The sequence below is a fragment of the Lissotriton vulgaris genome, chromosome 1_1, assembly GCF_964263255.1.
Source record: "Lissotriton vulgaris chromosome 1_1, aLisVul1.2, whole genome shotgun sequence".
In the NCBI taxonomy this organism is placed as follows: domain Eukaryota; kingdom Metazoa; phylum Chordata; class Amphibia; order Caudata; family Salamandridae; genus Lissotriton; species Lissotriton vulgaris.
Window position 1 is genome coordinate 1,878,750,021 of NC_141685.1, and position 17,999 is coordinate 1,878,768,019.

Below are 17,999 nucleotides of genomic sequence, written 5' to 3' on the forward strand. Positions count from 1 at the left end.
GGTGTTCTCATTAATGCCCTATCTTAAGCGATCTCACTGTCCTATTAATACCTTCTTCTCTCTCTCTATTGGGGAAGTTTCTAAATACCTAATATTTACTGGGAGTGTCTTCTATCTTATATAAATTGTTATCCCTCATGTGATAGATAGGAGATCCGATCCTCTCACACAAGAACTGCCAAATTGTTACACTTAAGAATTATTCCCTGACATAAAACTCACATCAATCTCCCGCATCAGTTACCTGTAGGAAGGGAATCGCCTATCCTTCCATACGCTGGCACCTGGCTGTAAAGACAGGTTAGCTTTATCATAGAAACAATACTCAAATATATATGTTCGTTACAAACTGGGGTCCCTTTATTACACAATAACAGACAAAGAAAACATTATATTATAAAGTCACAATACTACCTAACAATCTAAGCATGGCCTGAAAAGTAAAGAAAAGAGTTAGTATATTTATGCACTATAATAGCAGGACAGACTTCACCTTATAATTACGGAGTCCGGTTCTAGCTGTCATCTGGGTCCCTCTCTCGTCTGTGACCTGGCTCATCTCAGATTCTACTCTGCACCCACGGATACACGCCTGCACCGCTATGCCCCTTCAAAGCACTGGAACCCTTCTCTCGTCTTCTTCTTCTCTGTGTCTCAGCTCTGCACCGATCACTTTGCACTGACTTCCTCTCTCCCACGAACTGTCTTCACCTCCAGACTTCAATCTAATGATATAGTTTCAACCACTCTGGAAACCATCTGTTCAACTAACTTCTTCACTCTGATTATTCTAACTCCGACGTTTAACCATCTCCAACTGCTCTAACAGACTGACTCACGATGTAACTTCAGTCTCTCCAAAAGATCATCAGCCTTCGATCTTTCCAAACTCCAACTGTCGACTGCAACTGCTAACTGTCATCTGCCTGCCTCTCCTCTCTACATCTCGATAATATAAAGAGCTCTTCGTTCATGGAAATTTCCAGACAGTAACCTGCCGCCCACCAGATTCCTGTACTAGGCTCCGGGCCTCCGACGCTCCCACAGTGGCCAGCTGCTGTTTCGTCTAAAACCCGAGCTCTGCTTACATTCCTCCGATAAGGGCCAGCTCTGACCGGTTCCTCTCCAGTGAACAACAGCTCATAACTAACAGCACTCTTGACCTACAAGCGCCTTGAGCAGCCGAGGCAGAAAGGAAAATGGAGTCTCTCTCGTTTGGGCCTTGTAGGCCCGAAAAATATGAAAGAGATGCATAGCTCTATCAAGATACATAAGCAAGATTGGAAAACTGTGGTCAGGGAAAGGCAGTCTATATCTGGCCTTTATTGACCTGAAGACCGCCTTCGACTTGGTCCCATGTGCAAAGCTCTGGCAGGTGCTGTCTGAACTGGGCATTCCCCCCCTTGATCCTTGATTTTATCAAACGACTCCATGGGGGAAACTACGCTAGGATAAGGCGGGGCGTACAGGGGTAGCTAACAGAGAGGATAGAGGTGAATAGGGGGTACGCCAGGGCTGCATATTGGCTCCGACTCTGTTTTCTTTCTTTTTGAATGGGGTGGTAGACCATCTAAGAGGGGTTCCAACTGATGCCCCTACCCTGGCCGAAGAGAAAACCCCTACACTCCTCTATGCCGACAACAACCTCCTGATATCGAAAAGCCCAAGCGGTCTCCAAAAACTATTAGACAGATTTAGACAGTTCTGTGATGTACGGGGATTATCCATTAATACTACTAAAACTAAGCTAATGACACTATCACCGTCGAAGCGGTTCAGAAACAGCATTTCCCTTAATGGCACCCTACTAGAACTAGTCGAGTCTGTTGACTATTTGGGAATCCGAGTTACCAACTCAATGAAGTGGAGTACCCATATGGCCAAAATGCTCTTAAACCATAAGCAGGTGTCCGCGGCAATTCTAAGAGAACAACGACTCTCTGTAAGTAAACGAGTAGTCCCGGCCCTTGTGGTTTATGATGGGAAAGCGTTATCCTCGGCCCTATATGGGTCCGAACTATGGGGATTCGAGAATTCTGCCGATCTAGAAAGATCGGAAAATAGGTTTTTTAGAGGTTTTGTTTCTCTTCCACCCTCTACCCCAATGCAACCCCTTTATCAAGATCTGGGTAAACGCTCCATCAAGGACATTGTACGCCTCTGTCCTTTATTATTTTGTGCTCGTATAAGAACGACTCCCGAACTGGCCAACTATGCTGCTGCTCTTAGTGAACTTATCAAAGTGGACACAGGTCATAAGATCAAATGGATTTCCAATCTCAGGCGCCTTGTATCGGATATAGAGTATGGGGAGGCATGGGCTAGCCAGATCCCGCCACCCAAACAAGACATCAAAAAAGCATACTGGGAATGGGTGGATTCGGAGATGGTGAGGAGTCCGAACAAGGGGGGTCTTACCGAGTGGTTTCTGGAACATAAGCCTGTCCGGAAACTGGAACCCTATTTAGACTTCTTCCAAACACCTAGGGACAGGTCGCTGTATATGAAACTGAGAATTGGAACCCTCCCACTTAACGATCTAATTGCAGGCTGGAAGAGGCGTGATTCAGCAGTTGCAACAGCTTCATGTCCTGGCTGTGCAGCCACTACGGAGTCCATTGCACATTTCCTTTTTGCATGCCCAGCTTATAGATGTGCGAGAAGCAAATGGCTAAAACCTATTTGTATAATGCTGGTGTCAAGGAACTACCGGGTAGTTTTACGAATTTTAAGAACTGATACTACCTCCCTTACTGTGGTCTGTGGGGTTGAAAAATACTTGGGATGTGCTTGGTTAACAAACACGCTTGAAGCTTTTAGCGATTTAAATATGACCAAGGCTTTGTACAGGCTAGCTCTGTGATGCACTGTTTTTATCTGTTCTTACCTTATTTAAATGTTATTGTTTTTATTGTATAGATATTTGTAATAGAAATGCTGATGAATTTTATATTACTGGTTGTATGGAATAATGGGTTTTTAAATTGTGAATTTGGAATGTACATGCTTTTATGATACTCTGTATCGAATAAAGTACATACAAGAATTAAATTATTGGACACCAAAATATCAAACATCCAATCAGTAGAACCAGAAATATGCAATTTCATAGGTTTAAAGCAAGTATAGCACCCAAAAACACAGAGAAACACTCACAGTTATCTGGTCATGCCAGACCAGTTGAAATTCACAAATTCAGGCCAAACCCTATGGAGCACGGACTGGGTACAGGGATCAGGTTAGTCATGTTGAAAAGGTTTTCTTCTCAAAGTCTGGCTAGAAAAGTCTAATTTGCGGTAGAAGAGGCCACAAGGAGCAGGGAGAGCACTGCAAGTGGTCATCTCTGTAGTGTGAAGAGAAGGCTGGGCGATATGGACAGTCGTCGCTCTAGCACAAAGATCCTGTTGGGTGTTCCTGATGGCCACTACCAGGGCTTCGCGTAGGTGGTCACACCGGGCTGTTGATGCTGTACCACCAAGTGCAGATCCCACATTGCCTGTTGTTATTGGCAGTCGCTGTACCACGAAGATTCAGGTTCACCGCAGCTTCGCATTGGTGGTCATCACGGGCAGCAAGATCCTGGTGCGCAAGGGCCCATTTCGGATGTGAAGAGCTAAAAACCTCAGGATTTATCCTTCCTCTTCAGAGGAGTGCACTCTGATGCCAATCCAGGGCCCAGGAACTGGGGAGGCACCTTTTGGGGATCAAGAACTGAGTCTTGCAGAGGCCACCAAGGCTCAGGTTGGTCCAGCTGCAGGTTCAGTTGCAGGAGTTGAGCTGTTCAGTTGCAAATAGTTCTCCAGAGCCTAATATGTGCCTCTATCTCTGGACAGAAGGTCAGCCAACTGATCCTTGGAGCCACTAAAGGTAGCCTGGGGTGAAAGGAGTAGGTACAGTCTTCCTTATCAGACAGCAGGACTGGCCTTAGGCAGCAGGGCAGACCTCTGGCAGCAGGGCAGTTATTCTTCTTTAGTATCCATAGGTCCAGGAGTGTCCTAAAGATTTGGGCTGAGGGTTCAATATTTATACATGGTACCAGCTTTAAAGTGGAAGAATCTTCTAGACTGTCCGCCACATCTAGTTCTGGAATGTCCTTATTCACTGCCCCAGTCTCTGGATGTCTGGAGTGACAAAAATGAAGTTTTTTGCGTGTGGTGCTGAGGTAGCCCCTATGAAATGGAAGTGTGGTAGGTCACAGCTCGCCCCTACTATCAGTTCAGGATGGCCCAGGGCTGTTTAGGGCTTATCATAGGGGTGACTTGCATGTATTAAAAGGACATCCAGGCCTGGATAAAAGGTCTATTTTTCCAGGTCAAAATGGCAGTTTAAAACTGCATGCAGGCTGCAATGGCAGACATGAGGCATGTTTAAAAAGGCTACTTAAGAGGGTGGCACAATGAGTGCTACAGTACCACTAATAGTATTTAATTTGCAGGGCCTGAGGACATGTAGTAACCCTTTACTAGCGGCTAATAGGTATAATAAATTTGCCAGTTGGGTGTTAGCCAATTTTACCATGTTTAGAGGAGTGAGCAAAAGCACCTCGGCACTGGTTAACAGTGCTAAAGTACACCGAGTCCTAAGCCCAACAAAAACAAATTCAGTAAAAGTGGAGTGAAGGCAAAATGTTTGTGGGACAACTCTGCCAAGGAAGTCAGATCTAACATACATTCAATTCATTTATATAGTTTTGGATAGTCTCAACTTTTCATAGTGCTACTCTAACTTGTGGAGATTCTGAAAGGAACTCATCCATGCATACTCCATGAGAGTGCTAGTTAATTTCCAGAGTTCTATTCCAAGTTATTATATATAGTAGGGAATCTGACTTGCAGGTGATGGAAAACAGAAGTCTCTATATATTTGGGTTATCGTAAAGCATTGCAAACCAGGTTGTAATAGTCTCAGTGTTTTGAGATCTGAAACATAAAGGAGGTAAAGGATCATATTGATGGACACACGCCTCAACAGTGAGCAAGCAATAAATTAAAGCCAGCTGATGGAAGCCCTCATCTCTCCTAATGATAAAGTAGAAGCATTAGAGAGAGACAATTGTGTCTAGAAAACTTGAGTAATGTAGCAATACTCTGTTTTAGACATCTCACCAGCTAGCCTGAGTAAAAGAGGGAGAGAGGATAAGACAGATTGAAAACGTGGTTTTCAGTAACCTATATTTGAGAAAATAAGGCCCGTATTTATTAGGTTTTGATAGCAGCAAAACACAGCAAGACAACTTACTGCACTGCAAGAAATGTTGAGAGTAGGAATGTGCCATATTTAATAAAATATGGCGCATTTCTGCTTTCTCGCTGCGCTGCAGCCAAGCAGCAACGCAGGCCCCCTTGTGTAATGGTGCAAGGGTGCCAGCCAGTGCTTATTTCAAGCCGGTGGTTTCCAGTGCACAGCATAGGCACTTAATTGTTGGCACTTGCACTTATGCTACATGGTGGCACTGTTTGATCAATTTAGAGAGATGAGCACTAAACAAGTTGTTCTTCAATGTACATTAAAATGACCAATAGTTCCTGCTGCCCAAGCCATTCTTACAGCTTTGGGGGCCTTCAAGAGTCTGAATTATCACACTTGTAGTGTGTGATGATTAGTAGTCATGTGAGTACTGTCATTGACAGCACTGGACGGGGAAATGGGTGCTGGAGGCTGAAGTGGCCTCCTGACGAGAGCTCTTGCACTTATTTTTTTACACATTAAGCCCTGGTGCTAGCGTTATAGACGGGATTGTTTGTGTGAAGGAAGGGACACCTTCCTGTACAAAAACAATCCTGAAAGCCATGCTCCTCTTTCTACTTGCGCTGCGTTATGCAGCACAGCTAGGAAGAGGAAAAAAATAGGAAAAATAAAGACATTTCGCCTCATTACGCCTCACATGGGAAGGTGTAGCATTTAGATGCATTCCAAAGGTTTACTAGTCTTAATAAATATGGGAATGTGCCAAAAACAATGGGTGGATTGGTGGGAACACCCATTCTCCACCTATGGAATGCCTTACCCACACAGAGTAACACAAGGCAGCAACTTGTGCTGCCTTGCATTACTCTACGAAATGTTCCTCTGCATGGCATAGTAAATCTAACTTAAGGACTTGCGTAGCCGTGTGACGCAAGGTTAACAGAAGCCCTTGATGAATCTGAGTCCTGGTGTCTTGACTGATATTTCTTGGTTCCACAGTGAATAGCTATGCACGTGGAAGGTCCTCGAAATTCAAAAATATCTTGACAGATCAATCATATGTTCAGTAGGTTTTGCCTGGTGTACTTTAAACATGTGATTGGAAGGTAAGAGACAATTGAATTGGCAAGATAGGCCAGTATTTGGCAATCTAGTTCATTGCAAACAAGAGATATGGATTTAAAGATTGATATGTCATTTGTTGAAAGCCAAATGGATGGACGTCCGCACTCTGATGTGAAAGTGCCTTTTCAAGCAAACCGGGAAGCATTTTAGTATGGTTTGGAGTTTGTTGCTGTGTCTTGATGTGAGCTGTGACTGAGGGTAATCCAGCCCTTTCCTTAATGACATTCTTTGTTCTTATCTGGTAGATTGTCGTGATAAGAAAACCAGACCTTCATAGATATATTAATATGGTTTGAAGTGTAACAAAACAACAGTTAAGACATAAAGAGCATAAAGATCACAAAATGATTTGTAATGAAGGGTATTTATAATTTAATAACAAAATGATACAAAATGAAGAAAATTGGATGTGTTTCTAAAGATATTAAACAAATAAAGCAAACAAAGAAAAAATAATTCTTTCTCTCTCTCTAGTTTACAGTAATTATGTTATGGCTTATTTTTCTCTCTTTTCTTCCCCTTGTTTTATAAGTTTTCTCTTCCATTTTTTGTGGTCTTTATCTCTCACATTTTTCCCTTCTGTCTGTGCTTTGCTCACTCTCAGTTTCTCAGATGTTCCATTGCCCACCCTCCCTTTACATTTATCTGTATTGCTCCATTTATCTCAATGTGTTTGTACATCATGTGATATATTTTTTGTAAAATAATGTGGGGTTATGAGAAGTGAGGATTGGCACCAAGGTAGGGTTGAAGCAGTTCTTTGTAATAAAAGTTGTGCCTCTCTCAATAGGGGCCAGATGCCACCTGCTCTGTCTGAAATACGATGGTGTTGACCAGGCATTCCATGACATAGCTGCCTTCTGTATTACACATCACCAAATGTCTCCCACTTTTTTAAAGCATTGCAAATACAACTAAAGAAGAAAATGAGAAGAAGACATCCTACCAACACCACGTATTCCTTGCTAAAAATAAATAAAACTATATACCTGAGCAGAGCACCAATGAAATATTAAACAAAAGTACAATACTGTATGACAGTACGATTTACTTGCGAACAAAATCTTTTAGCTTCCTGGGAATACATTTATGACAAACACTTCTTCTCACTGAACCATCTGTGTTCCCTTTGAGACTTTTTTCACACAGGTTATCACATGTAGCACCACCTCCAGTATGGCTGGTATCCAGAGCAATGCGAGTGGTACTCCACCAATTCCCATCTGTCAATTTGACTGAGTTTTTCTGTATGTCACTTACTAGCTTTGGCTCTTTAAATTTTGAAAAACCTTTGCTCACAAAATTAGGATTTTTAAATCCTAAATCCCATCCTTGTCACCAAAATCTTATAGTGAGGACTGACGCCAAGGTAGGGTTGAAGTCATTTTTTGTTTGTGGGAAAAGTGGTGCCATTCTCAACAGGGGCCAGATGCCAACTACTCTGTCTGAAATATCATGGGGACGACCAGTCATTCCATGACATAGCCACATTATGTATTACACATCATTACATTATATTATATCACACATTAAAATGTTCTGCCAATGTGTCTTTATGTGTGAAACTAATGATGCAATGCTCTCTATGTACCAGTAGTGAATTTATAATCTAATTTCAATCTTTCTCACATATTGTATCAGGTGATAGAAGACAACACAGTTCGACAATATGACTCCATTCAGAAACTGATGAATGAGAAGAGCTCCTTTAAGCAGGCTATCAGCCAGTCAGATCGCATGAAGCTATTTCCACTGCATCGCAGAAACTCTAGCAAGCGCGTGTCCCGACCAAAGATCACAGCCCTACAAGAAGAAACGGAGGAAGAGGTGCAAGAGACAAGACTTTAAAAATGGATTTGCTGAATATTAAAGACTCACTTTTGGTGTACAGAGCTATTCACAGCCACACACAAGAACTATTAATGTATATGTGTGTAGCAAGAGGCATGCACAGCTTTGCATTGGCTACTAAGCTTATACTTTGAAGTGGAGCAGGTTACTGAGTGTCTGCCTCCATTGCATGCAATAGCCCTTCTCATTTTGCTGGGGCAAATACCCTTGGGCCTACTCCGTCTTGGCAAGCAATCTGTACAAGCAACTCTTTAATAAGACACAGCTTTACACACACACATCACGAATGTGAATAGAAACACTGTACATGTTCTGATGATGCTCCATAACAGGCTTATGTTCAGCAATCCTAGACTACTCCCTCTTAGCCAAAGGTGAAGCTTCGCTCCATATTCATAGACAACTGAGGAGTTTTCACATGTCATGCATCTTCCATCTTGTAGCAAAGCGTACTTCTGTTCAAGAGAATGTGACATGTTTCCACAAAGAGAAGCAACCAGGGTTTCCGCTTCCTCTTTACCTGCAGAACATTCTTGTTTATGCCTTTGGCAATATTTTGCCATAGTGCTGCATTGCAATGAAAACAGCGATGTGTGTTATAAACTCACATTCTATGCCAAATAGGTGGCCTTTAAGACACTGTACATTTGTGCGCCCTCAGAGAATGTTGACAGTTTAAACTCTGATATGTACATTTTAGATGAAGGTACTCTAACTAAACTTTAAGGGTACATTTCACTAAAAATTTCAATCTGCAATGCCTGCCACACTCCAGCAATGAGCACTTATCTTTTAGGTACTCTAACTGATGGATGCACTGAGCATTAAACTCAGGACCTGCAACCCTGACCGTTTTTCTACAATACCACATGGTGTACAAATATGCCCCATCATTCTATAGATCTGTTGTAGGACAAGCATGATTTTAACTTCTTTGTGTAGCTCTAGCTGCAGCTGAATACACCCAAATGTTGTCAAAGATGCAGCAAAATGCAGTTATAGGCAAATGTGATCTGAGATGACTTGTTGCTGTAGCCCAGAAATCTTTTGTAGTTCGATGTAAATCCTCAGTAGATGCGTATACTGTTGCTATAGTCTTTTACCATCTAAGTGTAGCACAAAAACAAAAACTGTATCAATGAGGCAAGTAATTTTCCAAATTTTCAACCTGCATACAAACCCTAATCAAATACACTTATGGATCGTACTTGATTGAAAACTAACAATGTATATTAGTGAGTTTACAGTTGAGGGGAGTTAGTACACTCCCTTAGGAAGAGTAAATTAGGGAATTGCCAAAGATTTATGCATAACTTTTGATACCACATTACAAATGGCTAAAAAGGTACTTTTTAATTTGAATACAATACGTTGTCTAAGTAATATAATGTATGGTGGGTTCTGTACTGCCACCTCAAGACAACAATAGGCAACAAATTCTGTGGACACCACTGCTCGAACTTCAGAAGAATACCTCTGTTCTAAGTGGAAAGCCTGAATGGCACTACTGAAGATATGCATTGTCCATTAGCTACTGTTCATATTGGATGGAAAAACCAATAAAGAACATTCTAGACTTTGATGAATGTCCTGTAATAACTTACTTCCATTAATTATGGAAAAACAATCCTGAGTGTTTAATAATTCCTCTATATTGTGTATTTTTAAAACCTCTACGGTAGTGTCATATCAACTGCCACATTCTTAAGGACATCTAGTGACTGAGAAGCACTGTAAAGAAACCTTCCTGAGACACTCAGTACATACAAGACTAATAGTACAAAATCCCAAAGCAACGCCATTTACTTAAGTGCTGGAAAAACTGAAGTGAGAAGAAGAACTCTATACCAAAATACAACCTGATCGCCCCTCTAGAAACATAAAAAGTTATAAGGAAGCATTTGCCTGAACAAACAATGCATTTTACAATATTTAAATACAATTATTGGGAGAAATAAGTGAATTAGATCATATGAATGTAGGAATGTGAAACAGGTATTAAAAATGCCACACACAGGTTGAGGGATTGTCTGCAAAAATTATTTTGAAACAAGGAAATATAGTTCAACAATGGAGGGAGCTTACCTTTCTATCAAATCATAATGTAAGGCTCTTCATCTTTCCCATTCAACAACACAAGTGCATAGAGGACTATGCCTTCCCAGAGATGCCACATCTGATTAATCTCTAGTGACTGTGATCAAGGTACTCATAATATTTTCAGAATCCTACTACTGAAAAAGCCAAATTAAGACATTGATTAGTGAAATAATTATTGATCAATTTCACAAGCATCCACACTTATCAAGGGTATGGAGAAGGGTGCAAGCAAAATGACTCCTAAACATCTTGAGTTATAATTATTATTAGACACTTGTTGGCGGGTATGCTAAAAAGGGGGAAGACAACTAACCTTAGTGCATATCTGAGTATCTTTAAGTGTTTGCCTTTATCCCTAGGAATGAGGAAGTGTCATAAACTTGACAACTGCATTCAGTACTATCTGTCACAATATTCTCATGATTAAAGTTATGAATTTGGCAGGTTTTATTTTCATATTACTGACATTTTTCAAATCTTCATTCATTAAAAGTATGTGACAGGTACAAAAAAAGGAAGCCAAATTGTTATGTATGTAAGACCACTTAAGGGGCTTAACTTTCATTTGAATGCAGATGATGCCCAAATCCACTATACAAATAGAATAGTAGAATGTATGTGTGCCACATGTGCACTCATGCTTATTTCAAGGGTGCAATAGGGTGTCCTTTTGACACCCCTGCACCCTTGAAATTGCATTCTCAACTTGCGATTCACTAATTGCTAATCGCAAATTGAGAATGTCTTCCCATTCATTCCTATGGGCCTATGGGCCTCGGAAAATTACTTTTTGATACATATGACCCCTAGAGAAGATAGCAATGCACTAAATAGAACAAGCTAAAATATTTCTGCGAGCCCTGACATTAGGATACAAAATGGTGTTCACAGGCTCGCAGCTAAATGACTGTATTATTTTTGTACATTGACTTACCACATATACATATGCAACTATTAAAGAAATTGAAAACCAAATTGATTAATAGGGAAACGATGGAAAATATTAACATGATATTCTTTGTTTTACCTTTGCAACTGTTTCTATTGTATGTTTAATTGATAAGTTTGGATCTAATTTGAGCCAGTGAAGAGTTTGGCTTTATTACTCTGGCTGGTAACATGATTATTGCCCTCTTTTATTTAAATGTGGCCTCGTCACTTGTGATGCAATACAAAGCAAAAGACAGTGTTAAGTCATTTACAATTTTAAAGGCCAGTATGTGTAGAACTAAATTGCATTGCATATCGTTAGCACCCACGCAAACTTCAGTAAATGAAGGCCTATGGCTCACTATAAGCAGACTGCATGATTTATGGGTCGTACTGGAAAAAGGCTTCTAAACTTCATACTCAAACATCAGTTAAAACCAAAGGCATTAAAGTCAAACAAGAGAGACACCTAAGTGAAACAAACTGATATCCCAAGATGTTAAATAGGTAAGATAACCAGGGTGGTGTGTTTCTGTGAGATGAATTAAGCTTGTAAATACATTACCAGACAAATGGAACTAAGCACAGGAGCACTTCGAATCTAGACAACAACTGAAAACCTCTAAATTTCAAAGAGTATTGCTTTCAGTTCAAGCCAGAAAATATACCCAAAAATGCAAATCTGCTGCTGTTACGATTTTTTGCCTGACGAGGTTCATTCGAAATGGTTGCCTTCTATTATTGCTGCACTATCCACAACTGGATACTGTTTCCTAGCTAATAATATTAATGTGTTCACTTGCTAATACCCTAGGATGATGTTTTATAACAATTTTGCAAACAATTTCGAATATTAGTGTACATAAATCACGTTTCAATATGAACAGGTCCTGAAAAAATAATGATGTAGGAAGCTGTGATGATTAAAACTTGAATTTCTTAGCAAAAAAACTATTCCTTGATCTGGCCATGATTGGCTTGACATAATCCGGTCTCCTTTATAAAAAATACTTGATCAATTGTGCATAATGTAGCAGCAATTACTCACAAAACTACAAATTATTCTTTATTGTATATGACTGTAAGTGTCAATGAAAGTGTCCCCTGTTTGATGACATTGATGTCTTCTAGAGACCAGGTCTTAAAGCTGTTTCATGCTTCCATTATTAGCATGAATTGTTACATAGAATAATATGGTTGTGGATGAGTACAGCGGATACAGTGTGTAAAGTAATCTCTGGAGTCAAAGCTTTAGCTAACATTTTTATACCTATTTGTTTCTGATTATGAAAGCTTGGTTTTCAAAATAATTATGAATGCATTATTTACTGTTCCGTGAATGTCAGATGATGCTACACAAGTTGTACCAGTAAATAATGTTTGCAGTTTCCACTTCACTGTCTCCTTGAGGGCATTTAGGATTTAAGAAAGTCTTCATGAAAGCACACACATAAACACATATATGCATACATTTTATTTTTGAATCACCTAAGCCTAGTAAACATGTTAGTGCTTTGTTGGGCATAGCTTTATAGAATACCCATGTTTATGCTGAGCAATGTGCCAAAAAATGTCCATTGCTTTACTGAGGATTATTCATCATTTCTAAGGGCTTTCAGAAAGGGTAAATATGTCCTCACACATATGTGTGTGTGTATGTACACACAAGCAAATGTATGTGCAGAACACACACACCATGTAGCAGAAAGGAGGTATAAAGTAAAGTTTGGATATTGAACAAAAGTTTTACGGGCATGAAGGTCAATAACATTATTTTATAAGGGGTCAAAACGTGTGTTCATCCTTTTTACAAGGTTCAAAAATATTTTTGGAGAACTGCTTTTTCAGGTGATAGATAATGAATGAAAGAAAAACAAATAATGTATGATGCTTCATTATTTTCTGGAACATAGAACTAAAAAGCGACCAGAGCTCTCAGAGAACGAGAGCATTGTTGTAGAGTTTTTAGCAATTTGAATACAGCAAAGAACCCCTCTTTATGGGAAAAGATCCTTATGGGTAGCCTTGCCAAAGTACCCCCATTGGCAGTAAATCCCTTTTCGGTGTGTGTTTGCAAATCTAAATGTTAGTATATATAAAGATGTGGTACTTTTAAGAAAACATTGACAGCAAAATCATGTTATGCTTCCTTTTAATGTTTCAGGATTCTTTCCCCTAGAATATATTATTTATTTTAATGTTGGTGCATTAAGATGTATTTTAATATAAAGATCGCAATATGAAGAGAAATATATATTTGTATAAATACAGAAGTACATAATTTGTTTTTGTATTTGAACTGTTTTGTACCACGAATTATTACTTAATGTTAGACAAAATAGAGCAATGATCTGATGCCAGAGACATGAATTACATCCATCTTTATGAAGTGCAACAGTGGCTGTAATCCTGGCACAGTTAATGGTTTCTATGAGTTTTATGTAACACTGAATCTAACTCATACTGCCTATGTAACAATGTACAGTTTAGGTACAATCTTATAGAAAATTATATAGATTTTTGCTGCTTGATTTTATGAACACTGCCTATCAAAACAAATTGTACATTTTAAATGTATTATGAATATTTATTTCCAAATATTCGTTTGCAGAACACTCTGTAAAGCTGTTTAGTGTGATGTATCGCATAATAAAAATGTTTTGAAGTCTGATCTTGCATTGTCTTTTAATTCGTTTTCCAACGAGATTAAAATAAAGTTGGCCACTTTTCACTAAGTGAGGATTTATGCACAAACAGGTAATGTAGTCTGGAGACAGTCAGTGCAGTTATTAGAAAGCGCTAACCTTCAAACAATCTTTAAAAAAGGCAGATAAAGCATAAACATCCTGTCAAATTATTATTGCAAGTTTAATAATATTTTCTCGTAAATTCTAATTATAATGTAATTGAAAGCTGGGCATGTGTACCACATTAGAAGATGCATAAACGACCTAGTACAGTTTCTAAATATAATGTAATTGAAAGCTGGGCATGTGTACCAAATTAGTAGATGCGCAAACGACCTAGTACAGCCTCTGGTTTACCCATAAATCCACAATTGACTAAGGTTCATACACTGACACAGTCACTTAAATAAGAGCACACTTATTTACTCAACTGACTGCACAACACAAACATTTGAATCTGATTCCATTCTGTAATAGGAACGTATGAAACACTGTGGACATCATCAGTGGTCTGAACATTGTGCTGCAATGCTGTAACAATGGCAGATTGCGTGCAACATAAATGACAAATTACAACAATTAAAGAAAAGCTCATATCATCTTGCTGAGTAGCACAGAAAGCTTGGCCCACACGACGAGCTACATACATTTTTATTTGCCCGCTTTTAAAAATGCATACGCATTTTCAAGTGAAATTTGTTTGTGAATATATTTTTTATACTTCTTTTGGACTCTATGGGCCAGATGTAGGTGGCCCAATACCGGTCGGTAACGGCCGAAAATACCGATTCTCGGCCGTTACCGACCGGTATTGAGCCATTGGGGTGTAGAAGTCCGAAATCCGTCCGAATCGGTAAATTTACCGAATCGGTAAAGTTACCGAATCGGTAAAATACCGAATCGGAAAAAACACAGAATCGGTAAATTTACCGAATCGCTAATATTCCGAATCGGTAAATATACCGATTCGGTATATTTACCGAATCGGAAGAGTTACCGAATCGGTAAAATACTGAATCGGAAAATAAGAAGTGGTAAAAACGATGATTGAGATGTAGGGAAGCACAGAAATACCGAATTAGCCTCAAAATCGCTATTTAAAAGTCGGTATTTACCATGGATTGGATTCAGGTGGTAACCAACTGCAACCCATAAAAAAGGACCCAAAATTCAATTCAACTTACAGTATGGTGGCATTTTATGTCATTGCAAGATGGCTACGGCTACAGCAGGAAGGAGAGAGGGAATGGCAGAGAGAGGAGCAGGTCTACAGACAGAGGATCACCCTGTTCATGCTCACCGAGGCAGAGATCATCCAGAGGTACAGGCTGGACTCAGACACCATTTTGGACCTCATCAGGGACCTCCAACCACTGATGGAGCACACCACCCCAAGGGCACACGCTATCCCACCGCATGTGCAGGTGCTATGCAGCCTACACCTGCTTGCGTTTGGCAGCTATCAGAGTGTGGTTGCTGCGGTAGGTGGGGTGACCCAGAGCAGCCTGTCAAGGTTCTTCCACAAATTCCTTGACGCCATGTTACAGAGGATGGACCAATACATTTCTTTTCCTGCAACCCATGCGGAACTGGTACAAACAAAAGCAGACTTCTACCAGATGGCACAATTCCCCCATATCATTGGCTGCATTGATTGAACGCACATTCCCATTTGCCCCCCTGCTGACACAGAATGCATATACCAGAATCGGAAGTCAACGCAAACCATCAATGTGCAGGTGATTTGCAATGCAAAGTGCGCCATCACTGACTTTATGGCAAAATTCCCTGGGAGTACCCACGACTCCTACATATTTCAAAACAGCGGCATCTATGCACGGCTGACTGCAGGGGACTTTGGTGAAGGATACCTCCTAGGTGAGACACATTGTGAGACCCCCATAATAACAATAGCAGTGTGAAGTACATGTATGCATGTGAGTAATGTTACCCCTTATCCTTCTAGGAGACAGTGCATATGCCCTCCGCTCATTCATACTGACCCCCTACCTCAACCCCTCAACACCCAGCCAGAGGAGGTATAACCGGGCCCACAAAAGCACAAGGAATGTAGTAGAACGGACCTTTGGCATATGGAAAAGCAGATTCAGATGCTTGCACAAGAGTGGAGGTGCAAGGCAGTATACCCCCATCACCTGCTGTAAGATCATTGCTGCCTGTGCCATGTTGCACAACCTTGCGGTGAAGAAGGGCACTGAGGTGGAGTTGTCAGACCACGAGGATCATGACGACGACATTGCTGTGCCAGAAACCCAACCTGCTGGAGTGTCAACACCAAGTGATGGCAGATACAGACCTGAGGAGATTACAGACAACTATTTCTGAGTGAGTAAAGATACACAGACAGGTTGTGAATGTGAAAAACGAAATGTAATGTTGCCACAACGTTCATCCACTGATGTGCAACAAAATAAAGAAATTATTTAAAGGTGGGGACTGGTAAAGTCCCGGGTTGCCTCACCCACACTGTCAATGCCATTTTCGGCTGTGCTTCCCAGAGCCACTGGGATGTTGCTCACTCCCTTCAGCATGGCCTGCAGGCTCTGCTGAGCGCCTGGTGCTCCTGCATGGCTCTACAGCAGCGCTAGCCAGGCTGCTGCGGCTACTGCTGTCGTCTGCCTCAGCCATGTCCAGGGCAGGATTGACAGCAGTATGAGAAATGATCATGGCCTCCAGGACACTGGTGATCCTGGCCATGCCCCTGGTTACCTCCGCGGTGTTTTGCGTGAGGCTCTCCTGCATGTTCACGCCTCTGCGGCATAGCTGGGAAGTTGCCGTGGCCAGCCGGTTCATTGCCCTGTTGTGCACACTCGCATCCCTGCGCCTTGTGTGCTCAATGGTTTCCATTTTTGCACACAGCTGGTTGATGGCGGTGGTCATGTGTAGCATTCCAGATGCAATGTCACTTTTGGTCTTTGCAACCTCCCTGTTGCTTTCCACTAACTCACTTATGCCCTTGCCCATGTCTCCCATTTGCAGATTTAAGGTCCGGAATTGGCGGTGGCAGGCCTGAATAGATTTACCCTGCATGCGCTGGATGCGCACCATGCTCCCCTCAAGGCCACGGAACACAGTGCCCTCTCCAGATGGACCTGCACTGCTGGGAGTGCGTTGGCCGCGGCGAGTGGTGCTGGGCTGATGGGTGAACTGCTGTGCAGCAGGAGTGACTTGTGTGGATGCTGGAGCCTCACCCTCAGCTCCCGCCATGACTCTCAGTGGGGCCACAATTCTGCTCCTGGCTGGTGAGGTAGCAGGTGCTGGCAGGGACCGTGACAGGGAGTTCTCAGGTGAGAACACCAATGGGGGGATTGAGATAGGTGTGGGGAGTGGGGAAACACGAGGAGATGAACAGGGTCATCCTCATGGAAGATGGCAGTGTTGTCTTCCTCCTCCTGCGAGGCATCTATGGTGCTTGGCCCTGCCTCCACACTCTCCTCCCGCGCTGGTGCAGTCCCTTGTGATGCAGATGCTTCACTGCCTGATGTAGCCCCTAGGTATAAAGAAGCGTATGTAAACTGAGTGCTAATGTGTTACAGTCACTTTAATAAATGCATTGCACATTTCACTTTCATTAGTCTCATTTGCTTTCAGTGCCTTGCTGATTTCTGTGCACTTACATATGGTCCTACATTAGCTGACTACATTTCCCATAATGCAGTGCTCATGTATAGTGCTAGCAGTACTGGACTGGGGTTGACCTGTACACAAAGGCTAAAGGGGAGCTGTTTGCTTGGGGGTGTTGTAGTACATGTAAGTTGCCTTTCTAGTCTATTTGGAATACTTGTTGGCTTATGTTCTACATTCTATATTCTTGTGTTGTCTGTTCATTGGATTCTTCACTGTGGCAGTTGGTGTCTTGCTGCTGCTGTGGAGGGTCCGCTCTTACTCTGCTAACTATCCTGTAATAAAGATCTCTACAACTATTTATCTCCGATTGATGGACTCTTTTACTACAATATTTTGGCGACGATACATCGAACCCGTCTTCTGGCCAAAGATCTAATAGCGGACCAAGCTGAGGTGAACCCGACATGTGTTCTACGAGAACGAATTTCTTTTCTTCTGACTGCCGGCAAGTAGCAAACAATTTGCGTACTA

General features: G+C 41.4%; 1 protein-coding gene across 2 annotated transcripts in view; it reads left to right on the forward strand.

Annotated features, from left to right (window-relative positions):
* CFTR (CF transmembrane conductance regulator) overlaps positions 1–13,864 on the forward strand; it is a 1,194,762-nt gene extending 1,180,898 nt beyond the window's left edge. For both annotated transcript variants that reach the window (XM_086919414.1, XM_086919415.1), the window contains one exon: positions 7,954–13,864. In XM_086919414.1, the coding sequence (XP_086775540.1) occupies positions 7,954–8,160 (207 nt within the window). In that variant the 3' untranslated portion in view covers positions 8,161–13,864. The remainder of the gene's footprint in view (positions 1–7,953) is intronic.
* The last annotated feature ends 4,135 nt before the right edge of the window (positions 13,865–17,999 follow it).